The following is a 17,320-nucleotide window of genomic DNA, read 5'->3' as shown; positions in this document are numbered from 1 at the left end:
TTTTTTTTTAAATTTTTTTTAAAAAATTTTTAAAAATTTTTAAATTTTTAAAAAAATAAAAAAAATTTTTTTAAAAAAATATTTCAAATTTTTTTTTTAAAAAAAAAATTTTTTTTTTTTTTTTTTAAAAAATTTTTTTTATTTTTTAATTTTTTTTTAAAAAAAAACAAAATTTTTTTTAAACAATTTTTTTTTGCGGGAAATGGCGAATGGTATGAAAAAAAAAAAATATATTATTATATATATATTATATATATATATATATTATGAAGGTTTGTTGAATGTGTTTGATGATAGAGTGGCCAGATTATAGGGTGTTTTGGTCGAGGTGGTGTGCAAAGTGAGAGGGTTAGGGAAAATGATTTGGTAAACAGAGAAGAGGTAGTAAAAGCTTTGCGGAAGATGAAAGCCGGCAAGGCAGCAGGTTTGGATGGTATTGCAGTGGAATTTATTAAAAAAGGGGGTGACTGTATTGTTGACTGGTTGGTAAGGTTATTTAATGTATGTATGACTCACGGTGAGGTGCCTGAGGATTGGCGGAATGCGTGCATAGTGCCATTGTACAAAGGCAAAGGGGATAAGAGTGAGTGCTCAAATTACAGAGGTATAAGTTTGTTGAGTATTCCTGGTAAATTATATGGGAGGGTATTGATTGAGAGGGTGAAGGCATGTACAGAGCATCAGATTGGGGAAGAGTAGTGTGGTTTCAGAAGTGGTAGAGGATGTGTGGATCAGGTGTTTGCTTTGAAGAATGTATGTGAGAAATACTTAGAAAAGCAAATGGATTTGTATGTAGCATTTATGGATCTGGAGAAGGCATACGATAGAGTTGATAGAGATGCTCTGTGGAAGGTATTAAGAATATATGGTGTGGGAGGAAAGTTGTTAGAAGCAGTGAAAAGTTTTTATCGAGGATGTAAGGCATGTGTACGTGTAGGAAGAGAGGAAAGTGATTGGTTCTCAGTGAATGTAGGTTTGCGGCAGGGGTGTGTGATGTCTCCATGGTTGTTTAATTTGTTTATGGATGGGGTTGTTAGGGAGGTGAATGCAAGAGTTTTGGAAAGAGGGGCAAGTATGAAGTCTGTTGGGGATGAGGGAGCTTGGGAAGTGAGTCAGTTGTTGTTCGCTGATGATACAGCGCTGGTGGCTGATTCATGTGAGAAACTGCAGAAGCTGGTGACTGAGTTTGGTAAAGTGTGTGAAGAAGAAAGTTAAGAGTAAATGTGAATAAGAGCAAGGTTATTAGGTACAGTAGGGTTGAGGGTCAAGTCAATTGGGAGGTGAGTTTGAATGGAGAAAAACTGGAGGAAGTGAAGTGTTTTAGATATCTGGGAGTGCATCTGGCAGCGGATGGAACCATTGAAGCGGAAGTGGATCATAGGGTGGGGGAGGGGGCGAAAATTCTGGGAGCCTTGAAGAATGTGTGGAAGTCAAGAACATTATCTCGGAAAGCAAAAATGGGTATGTTTGAAGGAATAGTGGTTCCAACAATGTTGTATGGTTGCGAGGCATGGGCTATGGATAGAGTTGTGCGCAGGAGGATGGATGTGCTGGAAATGAGATGTTTGAGGACAATGTGTGGTGTGAGGTGGTTTGATCGAGTAAGTAACATAAGGGTAAGAGAGATGTGTGGAAATAAAAAGAGCGTGGTTGAGAGAGCAGAAGAGGGTGTTTTGAAATGGTTTGGGCACATGGAGAGAATGAGTGAGGAAAGATTGACCAAGAGGATATATGTGTCGGAGGTGGAGGGAATGAGGAGAAGAGGGAGACCAAATTGGAGGTGGAAAGATGGAGTGAAAAAGATTTTGTGTGATCGGGGCCTTAACATGCAGGAGGGTGAAAGGAGGGCAAGGAATAGAATGAATTGGAACGATGTGGTATACCGGGGTTGACGTGCTGTCAGTGGATTGAATCGGGGCATGTGAAGCGTCTGGGGTAAACCATGGAAAGCTGTGTAGGTATGTATATTTGCGTGTGTGGACGTGTGTATGTACATGTGTATGGGGGGGGGGGGGGGCCATTTCTTTCGTCTGTTTCCTTGCGCTACCTCGCAAACGCGGGAGACAGCGACAAAGTATAAAAAAAAAAAAAAAAAAAAAATATATATATATATATATACATACACACACATACATACGCACATATACACACACACATATACATATATATACATATGAAAAATGTAAGAAATAATTTAGAAAACTGAAACTTCTAGCTTGAAATGAAATGAAAGAATGAATGTCACATAATAGTTCAACCTCTGGCTATGGAAAAGGGAAATGTATAATTTATTTACACAAACGTCAATAGTAGTTCTCATCAATTTAACCACTGTATGGTAAACATACTGATTATATTTCTCATAAGTGCATCACAAATTTCACCTTTGCAAGTGAAGTGCGGTGTTTCGGTGTAGACATCCCAGAAGCGAACAGTAGTATCCCCAGACCCGGAAGCCAAATGTTGCCCATCGGGACTAAATGAAACTGACAGAACAGCTTCTGCATGTCCAGGTAAGGAGGAGGTACACCTGGATGAAAGAAATTTATTTCAAGATTAAGATATAAAAGTTTCAATAATATCACAAACTAAACGGCAGAAATTCTATGATCCTTTTTGTTAACCCTTTGGTTGTGAATTACGACAGGTCATAATATACAGCATTCCTTCTCAGTGAAATATGACTAAAAAAAAAGTTTGTACATCATGCACCATTTGCTGCCACTTCCTCAACCAGAAAATGACACCTGGGGTCCCATTTGTGCTGCCCCCGCATGGTGGCTTGTTGAAACCTCATGCATAAACTTTGTTTTTGCCATAAATTAGATAATTCATGGATTTAATAATGTCAAGATATGCTATGTAAGTGTGTGTTCTGTATCATAATGCATACATAAAGACAAATACAGATAATATACAATGTTTTTGATGAGTGTTTATGAGTTGGCAATTTTATTTTTCAATTAAAATTGCATTTAATGTTTAAATCATATGTATTCAACCAAGCATACTAAAATACACCATTCTCCCTTGAGCTAGCATGCCATAAAACTGGTAAGCCTCTGATTTTAAATCTCACAAAGTGCCTTTCCTTGTAGGTTGATAAGACATTTCATAAGTTTAGAACTAGGTGTATCCAAGTTAATGTATCTCTATATTCCACAACTTTTGCTCAGTTTCATTTAACAAATTACATGCATTCCTCACTCTTTCCCACACACTTCCATTATATAATTCAAGATGCAATCCAGAGTAGAAAATGTTTGAATCCAAACAAAAAGTCTAAATTGCTGTATGAACACTCAACAATAAAGGCTGAGAATTCTACATATAAGAACCTGTTGACAAAATATGAATTAGCTTTGGTGTTGATGGGAGGAAAGGGGTGGATTAGAATCATCTTTCCAATTTTTTAATATTTGATTGCTTATCACAAGTTAGTGAGGTAGTGCAAGGAACAGACAGAGAAAAACCAAAATGTCTCGCACCCATTCTTTTATTGTTATTCTCTTATGAATAATAATTAATATTTCTCTCCTTTTACTATCATCATTATTCTTATTATACTTTGTCACTGTCTCCCGCATTAGTGAGGTAAAGGAAACAGATGAAAGAATGGCCCAACCCACCCACATACACATGTATATACATACACGTCCACATACGCACATATAAATTTTAAAGTATACATACATATATATACACAGACATATACATATATACACATGTACATAATTTATACTTGCTGCCTTTATTCATTCCTGTCGCCACCCTGCCACACACGAAATGACAACCACCTCCCCCCGCTTGTGTGCAAGGTAGCGCTGGGAAAAGACAACAAAGGCCACATTCGTTCACATTCAGTCTCTAGCTGTAATGTATAATGCACCAAAACCACAGCTCCCTTTCCACATCCAGGCCCCACAATACTTTCCATGGTTTACCCCAGACGCTTCACATGCCCTGGTTCAATCCATTGACAGTACGTTGACCCCGGTATACCAAATCATTCCAATTCACTCTATTCCTTGCAAGCCTTTCACCCTCCTACATGTTCAGGCCCTGATAGCTCAAAATCTTTTTCACTCCATCCTTCCACCTCCAATTTGGTCTCGCACTTCTCGTTCCCTCCACCTCCAACACATATATACTCTTTGTCAATCTCTCCTCACACATTCTCTCCATGTGACCAAACCATTTCAAAACACCCTCTTCTGCTCTCTCAACCACACTCTTTTTAGTACCACACATTTCTCTTACCCTTTCATTACTTACTCAATCAAACCACCTCACACCACATATTGTCCTCAAACATCTCACTTCCAACACATCCACCCTCCTCTGCACAATTCTATCTATAGCCCACACTTTGCAACCATATAACATTGTTGGGACCACTATTCCTTCAAACATATCCATTTTTGCTTTCCGAGATAATGTTCTCGTCTTCCACACATTTCAACGCTCCCAGAACTTTCGCCCCCCTCCTCCACCCTATGACTCACTTCCACTTCCATGGTTCCATCCACTGCCAGATCCACCCCCAGATATCTAAAACACTTCACTTCCTCCAGTTTTTCTCCATTCAAACTTGCCTCCCAACTGACTTGTCCCTCAACCCTACTGTACCTAATAACCTAGCTCTCATTCACATTTACTCTCAGCTTTCTTCTTTCACACACTTTACCAAACTCAGTCACCAGTTTCTGCAGTTTCTCATCCAAATCAGCCACCAGCGCTGTATCATCAGCGAACAACAACTGATTCACTTCCCAAGCCCTCTCATCCACAACAGACTGCATACTTACCCCTCTCTCCAAAACTCTTGCACTCACCTCCCTAACAACCCCATCCATAAACAAATTAAACAACCATGGAGACATCATGCACCCCTGCCGCAAACCAACATTCACTGAGAACCAATCACTTTCCTCTCTTCCTACTCATACACATGCCTTACATCCTCGATAAAAACTTTTCACTGCTTCTAGAAACTTGTCTCCCACACCATATATTCTTAATACCTTCCACAAAGCATCTCTATCAGCTCTATCATATGCCATCTCCAGATCCATAAATGTTACATACAAATCCATTTGTTTTTCTAAGTATTTCTAACATTCTTCAAAGCAAACACATGATCCACACATCCTCTACCACTTCTGAAACCACACTGCTCTTCCCTAATCTGATGCTCTGTACATGCCCCTACCCTCTCAATCAATATCCTCCCATATAATTTCCCAGGAATACTCAACAAACTTACACCTCTGTCATTTGAACACTCACCTTTGTCCCCTTTGCCTTTGTACAATGGCACAATGCATGCATTCCACCAATCCTCAGGCACCTCACCATGAGTCATGCATGCATTAAATGTCCTTACCAACCAGTCAACAACACAGTCACCCCTTTTTTTAATAAATTCCTCTGCAATAACATCCAAACCCGCTGCCTAGCCGGCTTTCATCTAACACAAAGCTTTCACTACCTCTTCTCCGTTTACCAAGTCATTCTTCCTAACCCTCTCACTTCACACACCACCTCGACCAAAACACCCTATATCTGCAACTCGATCATCTAACACATTCAACAACCTTAAAAATAATCACTCCATCTCACATCACCACTACATGTAATTACCTCCCTTTTAGCCCCCATCCAATGTTCCCATTTGTTCTCTTGTCTTACGCACTTTATTTACCTCCTTCCAAAACATCTTTTTATTCTCCCTAAAATCTCATGATACTCTTCCACCCCAACTCTCATTTGCCCTCTTTTTCACCTCTTGCACTCTTCTCTTGACCTCCTCCCTCTTTCTTTTATATATCTCCCAGTCATTTGCACTATTTCCCTGCAAAAATTGTCCAAATGCCTCTCTCTTCTCTTTCACTAACAATCTTACTTCTTCATCATATCACTCGCTACCCTTTCTAATCTGCCCACCTCCCCCGCTTCTCATGCCACAAGCATCCCTAAATACATCCCATTCCTCCCCCACTCCCCTTACGTCCTTTGTTCTCACCTTTTTCCATTCTGCACTCAGTCTCTCCTGGTACTTCCTCACACAAGTCTCCTTCCCAAGCTCGCTCACTCTCACCAATGTCCAACATTCTCTCTTCTTTTCTGAAAACCTCTACAAATGTTCACCTTCGCCTCCACAAGATAATGATCAGACATCCTCCAGTTGCACCTCTCAGCACATTAACATCCAAAAGTCTCTCTTTCATGTGCCTGTCAATTAACACGTAATCCAATAACGCTCTCAGGCCATCTCTCCTACTTACATATGTATACTTATGTATATCTCTCTTTTTAAACCAGATATTCCCAGTCACCAGTCCTTTTTCAGCACATAAATCTAGAAGCTCTTCACCATTTCCAATTACAACACTGAACATCCCAAGTCCTATTTACTTATTGTCCTCCATTCATCACTAGTTCACCACTTACAGTTAGCGATAGTCCACATTAACCAACTGTATCAAAACAGATAAGGTACTGTCTTAAGCAAATCAATTTTCTAATATCTCAAATAATTTGAATAAATGTATCTTCACCAGACTTGCTTATATATGTAACTCCAATGTTCATCAGAGTTGGAGGTGACTCATAAGGGAAGAAGTATTTCAGCCTGGACTACTATTTCAATGATTTGCTTATACAAGTTCTGAAAGAATCTTCTCATGGACAGTACCATAACTAAAGTTCAATCAACAATGCTCACCTGCTTTCTTCAGAAACTGAAATACAATCCCATCTACTCCTGCTGCAAGGCTTCCACTACTTTGTCTCTTTTAACCATACTATCATCATGACTCTCTCACACCCCATTCCACCTCATCCCAAACACATCCTATCATCTAATACATTCAACAGTCCTTCAAAATACTACAGCTCTTGTTTACTTTTCATTTGCCATTTACAATTTTCCCTACATGCTCTCATTACTATTACTTCAATTTCTTTTCTATTCTTGAATATTCACCTCATTTCAAAATATTCACCACACTTCCTTACTTTCTCTCCCATCTCAGATATGCTCTATTTTTCAGGTCTTGTAGGTTTCTCTAGACCTCTATCCACTTTCTGTTGTACCCTTTTCAATTACTTATATCCTTCCCTGCAGATACTGTCCATATGACTTTCTTTTCTCTTTCATCAGCAATCTAACTTCCTCATTCCACCACTCAACAACCCTTTATCACACACCCACCTCTCACCTTCTGCATGCCACACACTTTACCAAAGATGTAAGCATTACTTCTCTAACTACTTTCCACTTCTTTTTCACTCTCAATGTTTCATTTACGCTTACCTTATATCACTCTTCACTGACACTTTCTAGGTATCTCTCCATGCAGGCTTCTTCTTCCGATTTTGGTTACAGAATTATAGCTTTCCTTCACTCAGCTGTAGTCACACTTCAAATTAATCCTGGTGGGTATCATTTGCAAAGCACATTGCCATAATTTCCAAGGTGTCTAAACCATGCTCATAAACATATATTACAATTAAATGAATGTCTAGTAGTCTAGATTATTTCATACTAAGACTCATTCTTAGTATAGCAAAACAGAAAAAGTACACCAGAGATCTAAGCCATTCAGTTTCTGTGTTACCAGGATTTGAATAATGAAAACATAAGAGTGCTACTTGCCTGGTAACTGCTCGTACTCTAAACACTGCTTGGGGTTGGTAGAGAATGGTCATCACTTTCTCCTCGCTTACTGATGAGTCTACAGCTCCACTTAAGCTGCCTGTAACCTCCTTTTCATTAACAAAGAAGCTGTATGGGGTGATCTCCTCCTGAGATACAGAGGAATATCTGGTTACTCCTACCTAATCTGATTAAGCATTCATGACGTGTCCTTTGTTCTTTGAATCTTATCCAGAATAAGAAAATGTCTTGGAAGGAGGTAAATAGTATTAGAAAAACAAAAGAACAAATGGGCACATCTGTGAAGGAGTCCCACAGTTACAGAAAGGGTAGGTATGCACTCAATCTGCCCACATTTGAAAAAGTAAGGATATGGAGAAACATGATAAAACATAACTTTCAGGCCATGATTAAGTTGACATAAATCAGTTATCTGATGTAAAATGAGAGGACACACAAAGAAGACAGGCATGAAAAGTGTCAGAAGGGATAAGAGGGAGTATTTCTTAGGCAACAGAATAAGTTGACATAAACAGCAAACACAAATGAAGCAAATGTTATTAACCCTGAAAGTTCAAAATCCTGAATGACAGGAATACAAGAATAAGAAGAGGAGTTCCATGTACGTGAAACTCCCTTTCTACAGTAATTACAAGTAAAAAAAATACCTGTTCCAGTAGAGCATTAAGGATTAGCTGGAGCTTATCACGGGCCAGAGCAAGAGGCAGCTCTATGGGGGGACCAACAGTTTCACCTGACTCAGATTGGAACTGAGCAAGGACATTAACTAAACCTTCAGAGCTGAAATGTAATACAGTGCATTTTACAATAGGTTTCCAGCAGTTCTTAGTCTTGAAAATAATCAGGTCACTTGAAAAATTACATTTCCCAATTAAATTCATTCCACAGCCCAAACATAATCTAACAGCAAACAATGTGATTTTGCTTATCATGAAATCGTGACTATAAATCAAACAAAAAGATATCTCATTTATGCACAGTGAGTTGCCATGGAAATTCATATAGGTTTACATATAATCATGTGCAGTTATACCAGTTCTTATCATCTGTAGCTTCTTCCTCCATTTTCGAGTGTTTCTCAGGTACAGACAGCTCATCATCTTCAAGATCCCGTTTGCTACCTTCCCTAAAGAAAAATTTTTAAATATTATTGAGTATGTCAAAATCAAGTACGAGATGAATGTTCTATAATTACAGTAAATCTTCTCTACACAACAGTAACTATCTTTTATCAGGCACAGATCAAAACTCATAAAACAACAAACTCAAGAAAATGCAAGTCAACTTTGTTACTTCATATAAGCCTTATTTGGCTAAAAGAACAAAGTTTACAATCCCTGATCATTACATGAATTCAGTCATGTGCATAAACTGAAGAATTCCCCTGACTTACTCACTCACAATACTCGCATACACAATCAGTTGTACAATAAGAGAATTCCCCTTCTCATCCACAGAAGTCAAATTGGCGACAACTGGATGCATATGAGGAAAGAGAATCTTCAAGATGCAAATGCCAGGGAAAACCAGAGTGAGTCATCCAGAGAAAAATATTCATGCCCAGAAGGAAAGCAGTTTCTTTTGTACTCATGAAGAGGATTTGTGCACAAGTTTATATTTTTAGGAGAATGAAATATTTCTCTTCATGCTGATGAGGTTTCAGCATCTAACTTGACACCACTGCAGAGAAATAGTGCTCACAGTGGTGTACAACAGTATTTTTGGCAAACTAAGACAGCCACCTGGGTTGTGTTTAGGTATGCTAGGGTTGAGGGGCCTGGGGACAAGTCCCTCATAGTTAAAAGTCAGGTAAGGTTGATTAATTTGTTTTATATCAACATTTTCCCTGCACTTTGTGATTTTATCTAGCAGAAAGAAGAATAATCATTCTGATTGGGAAACAAATGGAATGTAGATGGTGTAAGTACAAGGCTTTAAAAAATGCAGAGGAAATTGACACACATCATCTTTATGATTGCTTGTCATTAATCAAACATGGCTGTCTTGATTTATCAGTTTCAAGCTGTCACAAATCATCACTCCAGGCAACATTTCTTCATCGTTGGATGCTAATAACAGTGGTATGAGGAAAAATATTTCAATTTGCAAAAAATACAACCTGTCTAAAACTGTTGTTCTTTGGCAGAGCTCTCACTCATCACTATCTGAAAGTGAGAGGATAGTGTTGGATTAAGACAGTCATACCAATCAACCTTACCAAGCCCATACCCATGGACTCTACCCCACATCCCCCAGACCCTAGCCTCCATGGACTCTACCCACATCTGCCTGACCCTAGCCTCCTTGGACTCTACCCACATCCCCCTGACCCTAGCCTATCTCAATGTAATCTAGTGGAGAGTAAATCTAGAAGTTGCCACTATATTAACTTATGGATTTGAAAGAGATGTACAATTGACTTTTTACACTGAGAAGAAAGAATTTAAAGGCTTTAAATTGACAGTCTCTTTCAGGGCATTAACTTTTATCCTGTAGATAAGAAGTTGGCTTAGATCAGATGAAATGTAGGGGCAGATGTAACTCTAGTAGAAATCAGCATTGGAATGCCTGTTTGTCAGTTATCTGGGTGGTTGTGCTACCAGCCACTGTGTAATATGTGCTTACATTTACTGGCAATTGGTGTGATGCGTGTGTGGTGCATTTTGTCTATAACACTGAAAATAGATATTTTATTCTGACAGTTAAAGGATTTTAGGTGTTTTCATGGGTTCTTTTGATTTTAATACATGCTGTTGGCAACTCGAGGGTGGTCGTTTTGAAAACTGTTTCTTTCCCTACACCTCAAAGCTTTGGAACTCTACCCTCTCATGTCTTTTCTAATTACTATGACCAGACACATAAAATACTTTCCCTTGTCTCTTCTTTTTCCCCTCTCATAATCCTCTCTCTATATCAATCAAAGTCCAGGCTTAATGTGGACTTTTGTCCATAACTGGAGCCTCAAACGTAAAAAAAAATCAATTTACATTCACATTATGAAGTAAATATTTTGCCAAGTATCTGAACAGTGGCTAAGTCATATGTTACCCTGAGGCAAGTTTACTTTTGTGGCTTTTGATGGAATACATTGTTTGCGGATCCACGTAACTACCTTAAACTAAGGTTGAGGCTGAGGGATAGGCTGATGATTACGTTGTTAAATATCTACCAGGATTACCCTCCTTAAACAATATCCTGCGGGCTACCTGTCCTTATGGGGGATCAACAGCCCTTTGGTATCCGTTGGCAAAATAACTACTACTCTATCACGAGATGAAACGAGGAAACTTAACCATACTCCCCCAGTCTCAGTTAACTTTCTATAATGAACTACAATTTCCTAAGTAATTCAATTACATTCCACTTTTAGTAAGGTAACTAAAATACACAATTTTCATTAGACTGCACTAAGCCACGCAATTTTCATTAGAACATCACACATATATCAAGCTGCACAATCGAGTCCTTATAACTTTGGAAACTCTTCATGATATACAGTCTCACAAGAAGTAATTTCTAAGCGTAAGTAATTCATCTAGTATGTATGCGCTGTAAAAAAATGTATACATACATGATGTGAGGTGAATAATCTAGTCTTGTTTACATCGGGAAAAACACGTGCTGCCAACGGTTATTAATACAGTGGAATATTACACATATCAATATTTCCATCGCAACAATATGATATACATATATACGATATATTTATCCGTCTCGTATATCTATTTTAATTTCGTATTTTTGATGGAAAAATTGCCGTTATTTTATTAATTTAGTCAAGTTTCCCCTCCAAGTGTGTGACTTGTTTACTATGGTGAAAATAACGTGACACCAGGCGGCATGAGGGAAGGAAAGAGATTATGAAGTGATCGTCATAATGATTGCGGATCTACTCAAGATTATTGAGAATAACAAGTGTTCAGTGCTCAGGAGGACAGTACGCTCGGGGAGGACTTTGTAGTTTGGTGTCAATTGGACAAACAGACAAGAAGTGGCCCGGTAAAACTGAATCAACACTCGGGAAAAATTCATTCTCTTGGGCACCAGTTTGTTAAGACTATGTCATAAGTCAGAACCCTGTGATAATGGAGAAGTTAGATAAAGTTACTCCAGATGCAAGACTGAAGACTCTCATAGACAATGGTGTCAAGTTGAAGCACAGAGCGTTGTTGGTAGTTTTAGGGAATAATGTTAAGGATAAGGTGAGTAATATGTACAATTGGTTTGATAAGAATGATCATTGCATCTGTATTTCAGTTACAAAAAGAGTGAAAACGTGCATGGGTAAAACATTGCCCAATGTTATTTTTATAACTGGTGGTCTGGCAGTTTGTGCAGTCTATAATGTTGTATTTATATATTGTTTCTCCTCTAGCAAGGGTACTATAATATTATGTGCAACCAGAAAAAAATGCTTTCTGGTGTTGACGAGTAAACAATTGAATTTATAGGGGGTTACTACAGATATGTAATGAGAATGGACAGAATGAAATATAAAGATTTGAGTGGAAGGTTTGTCGTAGAGAACAAAGCAGTTGAAGAGTTGAGGATGACACCTGACATGGAAAGACTTTAAAAAAGGATTGCAGTTGAAAGTATTTTTAAGCTATAAAAGAATAAGGTGATGGGAGGGAAGGGAAGATGGAGACCAAATGTGAGGTGGAGGGATTAATTAATGATTTGTTTGGGAAAGAAGGATATTTAAATGTAAGAGCATATGATTATACCAAGATGCATAGAGGAGATCCTGCATAAATCATCCTGTTGGATAAGTTAGGGAGATTATCTGGTTATTTTTGAGTCTACATATGCCATTTTCCAGTTGATAAATTTTGATGCAAATGGTACCAGTGGATTTCTTACGCTTTCTAGAGATATCATGTTTAGCCCCTCCTACTCCATAATGAGCAGGAGTTTGAAGTTGGAGATTATGGATAAAATCAGTATATGAACAGTTGAAAGTGTAAATGATGCACTGGTAACATGTTTGTCAAAACCTAGGAATCGAACATGAGGGATGCCCATGGTGCCCTGATGTCAGTTTATTTTAATGCCCTTTGGACCATATGGTATTTGTTTAGATTCTATATGGCCAAGTTGATTGCTAAGTCAATATACTAAACACTTTGCTCCTTCATATCTAGGTTCCTCTCCAGCCAATTTATCTCTGTGGTTGTTGATGGATCAGCCCTCCTTTTCTCCATCAGCAGCAGTGTCCCTCAAGGGACTGTCGTGTCTCCTAGACTTTTTCTCCTTTTTTCAATGATTTCTTCTCCACAAGTAATCAAGTGTACTCATGCTGATGACTCAGCACTGCATTTATCCACATCCTTCAGTTCTGCTTCTTCTCTCACTTGATCTGCATCTTGTTTTGACACAGCTTCCTCAGTAAACTCATACTTGGATAGGATAGCTCAGTCTGTCTATCTCTCTATCTATATCGTTAATGCTTGTTCTTTCTGGGAACTCCCATCAAGGGGTGGCCACAACAAAAGTCACCACTTATCTCTGTCCTTACATGCCTCCCTCACATCATTTTATGCATTCTACATGTTTTTCTCCCTCCAGTATTTCTCCACCCAATTCACCCATGTCACAGGTTGCCTTCCACTCATGCCAACCCCTTTGATTGTACGATCATACACTCTCCTTGTAAACTCCCAATCTTGCATTCTTTCCACATACCTAATCCACCTTAAAGTATTACTTTTCACCTATTCTACCTCTCCACAATTCATTCCCTTTGCATTCCTTGTCATACCACGTCTCTCATATACCCTTTCATTTCTTTCTTCATCCCATCTAGATATGCCACCCCCCCCCCCCCCAAATAGCTCATTTCCACAGCCTAGATTCTTGACCTCTCTGCCTCATTTCCTGTCCATGTTTTGGCTGCATAGGTCAGTGTTGGGAGGACTATGCTCTCCCTTAATCCTCTCTACACCTCCATACATACACCTCTACTCTTCATTAGTCTACTAAGGGACCCAATGACTCATCCACTCTTTATTGTTCTCTCCCCTATCTCTCCTTTTGTCACCACATTTACCCAAGACAGCTCCCAAATACTTAAATTCCCTCACTTCTTCCTGTCTTTTACCCCTATATCCACAGCACAATTTAGTAAACTTTCTTCTTTCACTTTATAGGTTTACAAAATCTACACTTATGCTCCATTTCCTTTCAAACACTATTACTTTACTTTTATTTGCATGTACCTTCAATCTCATATGCTTACACACATCACAAAACACACTTACAACCTTCTGCAACTCCTCTCCACTCTCCGCAAACAACACAGTATTTTCCACAAACAGGCTTGCCATTAGCCACCATATCTCGCCAACGCAATCCATCACCCCTTTTCCCTAGTATTGCTTTCATCTCTCTTATTGCTTTATCCATATATATGTTAAAAAGCCACAGTAACATCACACAGCCTTGCCAAACACTTACATGTATCCCAAAACTTTTGCTCATCTCTCCAGCCACTCTTACATATGCATTTGCTCCTCTATAGAAGTTTTTTACTCCATCCAACAGTTTTCCCCTCATACCATATAACCTTAACACACCTCCTCAAAGCATTCCACTCAACTCTGTCATATGCTTTCTCCAGATCTGTAAAAGTTACATACAGCGTCATACCTTTCGCTGAATACTTTTCCACGGTCATTTTTAGGACAAAAATATGATCCATACATCCCCTACCTTTCCTGAAACCTCCTTGCTCTTCCTGTATTCTGCATTCAGTCACTTCCATCACTCTATCAATTGATATTCATGCATACACTATTCCTGGTATACTTAATAGACTTATTCCCCTATAATTGCTACAAAAATGGGTATGTATGTACATATATGTGCGTGTGTGGATGTGTATGTACATACTTGTGTATGTGGGTGGGTTGGGCCATTCTCTCGTTTGTTTCCTTGCACTACCTTGGTAATGCGAGAGACAGCGGCAGCGTATAGTAGATATATAAATGAATAACATCCTTAGCACCTTTCCATTTGAATAAAGGAACACTAATAGCTTTCACCCAATCCTCAGGCACAGCCCTCAGTTTCCATGCTGAATTACATATAAGATGCATCCTCTCTATTACACTTTCTCCTCCATACTTCAGCATTTCAGATGCAGTCGCATCCACGCCAGGTGCCTTTCTTACCTTCAGCCTCATTATTGCCCTTCTTTGCTATAGGCCCCTGCACCTGTATCCTCTTCCTTCACTCCTCCATACCTGTGCATGTAACAACTGCTGCCTCCCCTTCTCCCACACTCATCAGTTCTCCAAAATACTCCTTCCATCTTCCTTTCACTTCATCCTATTGATTCAGCAGTTCCCAGTCCTTACTTCTCACATCAGCATTTCCTCTCTTACGTCCACCTCTATCCTTTTGCACCTCCTTCCAGTATAGTTTCTTATTATCCTGAAACTTTTCACTGAACTTTCTTCCAAAATCTTCCTCTACTCTTTCTTTGCTTTCCTCTATCAACTTTTTAACTTTATGCTTACATATTTTGTATTCTTCCCTCCCTCTTTGCTGAACTTTCACTGATACATTCCTTTTGAGCAATCTGCCATATGCCTTTTTCTTTTCTTCCACAGCATTTCTAATCTTTTTTGTCCATCATATAATGCCCTTTTCATTCTTGTATCTCACTACCTTGTATCCAGCTACTTATTCAGCAGCCTGTACTAGTTACTTACACAGGTTTGCTTGTTAATGGATAATTTTCCTTCATTTCAGGTTATGATCATTCATCATTTAGTATCCAAGTCATTAGGGGAGCGGCCTTCAGTTCTTTGGTGCCACAGGATAGGTTCTGATGTTCCCAGGTAAGGCACAATTTATATTTGCTGAGTTTGATTGGGTGAGCCAAGAAACTTGTAATAATACTCTTTTCCTGGTATTTTTGGCAGTTTTTTAGTGAAATTGATGGAATTATGTAATAGGTTATCCAGATTATTTTCTGTTGGGCATATCTGGAAAACAAGAGCTTTGTTCATTGTTGTACCAACTGCCTTTTCAGTATTTTGTTATGAATTATATATACATGAAATTTTTTCCATCACTGTTGATGTATTAAGCATGAATTGACTTCAAGTTTTCCATTGAGATCCTCACGACTTTCACATGTAATTAATTTCCTAATTATTACTACTACTGTTATTTTGGGGGGTTCTTTATTCTTTAGCATCTTGGACTTTTATGTGGTTTCGGTATTACACTGCATGTGGTTTTACGGTGAGGAAATGGGGGTCTGGTATTACAGATACCCAATGAAATCCATGTATCTGATTTTTTTTATTAGTCAGTGTTATATTTAAGCACATTACTCACTTTATTTGTATACAGGTGGTGGTGGTCTAATTTGCTTTGATACTTTGGTGGTAGTGACACCTAGATATTGTGTTTTACCCTCAGTGATCATGGAACACTTATGAGCCAGGAAGGGATGAGGTTCTTTGCCAGCTGAATAACTGCCACTTAATGAATTTGGCTCTTCATCTCATTTCCATCTTTTTATTTTAGCTATGTTTTCCATTTACAGCCACATAATTATGTTTATGCTCTCTTGTATTCTCTCCATTATTGATGAAATGTATGAATAAAGGAATTGCAAATGAGGATCTATTGAGAAAAATTAGTAAGTTTTGGGATCATTTCTCTTTCTCCTATGTACTAATGTCATTTTAAAGGGCTGCATTGTAAGATATCAAAGTTTCGTAATGATATTAAGCTGGGAAAGAAATCTGCAACAGAGATTCAATGTCTGCAGCCTCATAATGACTTAAGCAAACTGATGGACTGGGCTCTTAAGTGGCAAATGAATTTCAGTATTGATAAATGCCAAGTTTTACATACTGGTAGTAAAAATGAGAAGACCTCTGCAAACACTACACTAGAGTTGCCCTTTTCCAGTGGCCTGTTGAGAGTGAGACTTAGTACTAAAGGCTAAGAAATAGCACTGGAGTCCAGTAGTTGCCATGGCCATCCCCTTAAGGGAGTTCCAGTTGGAACAGGCATCAGAAATGTAGATAGACAGATAGCCAGGCTACACCATGAATTCTGTTGAGCTACAAAAGGTAAATGAGGAAAAAGACTGAAATGTAGTAATCTCTAATGACAAAGCAAAGTAAGCATTGCTTAGAAGCTTCAAAAAAGGCTAACAGATTTCTTTGATTCATAGATAGGGTGTTCAGTTTTTATGTCTGAGGAAGATATCTTCACTCTCTACAAATCACTGTTGTTTGACCTTGAATATTTTGTTCAGTTTTGGTCACCCTGCAGGATGAAAATATAGACAATAGAGAGAGTTTGTTAGTATGCAGCCAAGATAATCCCTTGACTGAGAAATAGTTTCAGTGAGTACTTACTAGGCAACTTAAACAAACTTAGCTTGGAAAAGAGAACATCAAAAGATGATTTGAAAATTATCGAAAGCTTTGATAGTCTCAATGTAAGCAGCTCCGTAAAGCAAAATTTGTCTACTTGCATGCATTGCAATGTATGCAAACTTATGGGCAAATATTTTACCTCAGATTAGGTTAAGAGTCTGGTCTCCAATAGGATTGCTAACATATGGAGTGATTTACCAATTAGAGTACATAAAAGCAGTACTAAAGTTTT

General features: G+C 38.5%; 3 protein-coding genes across 5 annotated transcripts in view; 2 read left to right on the top strand and 1 right to left on the bottom strand.

The window, feature by feature from the left end:
* Positions 1-9,778, top strand: part of LOC139759058 (intraflagellar transport protein 27 homolog) — a 225,593-nt gene extending 215,815 nt beyond the window's left edge. Inside the window, exon 8 of the transcript XR_011714988.1 lies at positions 9,139-9,778. The gene's annotated coding sequence lies outside the window, so the exon portion shown is untranslated. The remainder of the gene's footprint in view (positions 1-9,138) is intronic.
* The window catches only part of Nle (notchless protein homolog 1), an 82,821-nt gene extending 71,458 nt beyond the window's left edge, over positions 1-11,363 (bottom strand). The window contains exons 1-5 of one of the 3 annotated variants that reach the window (XM_071680972.1): positions 11,253-11,363; positions 8,715-8,807; positions 8,329-8,461; positions 7,661-7,809; positions 2,385-2,530 (exon numbers count right to left, since the gene is read on the bottom strand). In XM_071680972.1, coding sequence (XP_071537073.1) covers positions 2,385-2,530; positions 7,661-7,809; positions 8,329-8,461; positions 8,715-8,807; positions 11,253-11,254 — 523 coding nt within the window. In that variant the 5' untranslated portion in view covers positions 11,255-11,363. Of the gene's footprint in view, positions 1-2,384; positions 2,531-7,660; positions 7,810-8,328; positions 8,462-8,714; positions 8,808-9,800; positions 9,826-11,252 lie in introns of those variants that run through there. The other 2 variants (XM_071680970.1, XM_071680971.1) reach the window with 2 other exon arrangements.
* A 142-nt stretch (positions 11,364-11,505) lies between these two features.
* LOC139759055 (RNA cytidine acetyltransferase-like) overlaps positions 11,506-17,320 on the top strand; it is a 175,190-nt gene continuing 169,375 nt past the window's right edge. The window contains exons 1-2 of the mRNA XM_071680969.1: positions 11,506-11,883; positions 15,437-15,525. Of these exons, the coding sequence (XP_071537070.1) occupies positions 11,767-11,883; positions 15,437-15,525 (206 nt within the window). The 5' untranslated portion in view covers positions 11,506-11,766. The remainder of the gene's footprint in view (positions 11,884-15,436; positions 15,526-17,320) is intronic.

This window comes from Panulirus ornatus, chromosome 32 (genome assembly GCF_036320965.1).
Source record: "Panulirus ornatus isolate Po-2019 chromosome 32, ASM3632096v1, whole genome shotgun sequence".
Classification (NCBI taxonomy): domain Eukaryota; kingdom Metazoa; phylum Arthropoda; class Malacostraca; order Decapoda; family Palinuridae; genus Panulirus; species Panulirus ornatus.
This window is presented reverse-complemented; position numbering and strand designations above follow the sequence as displayed.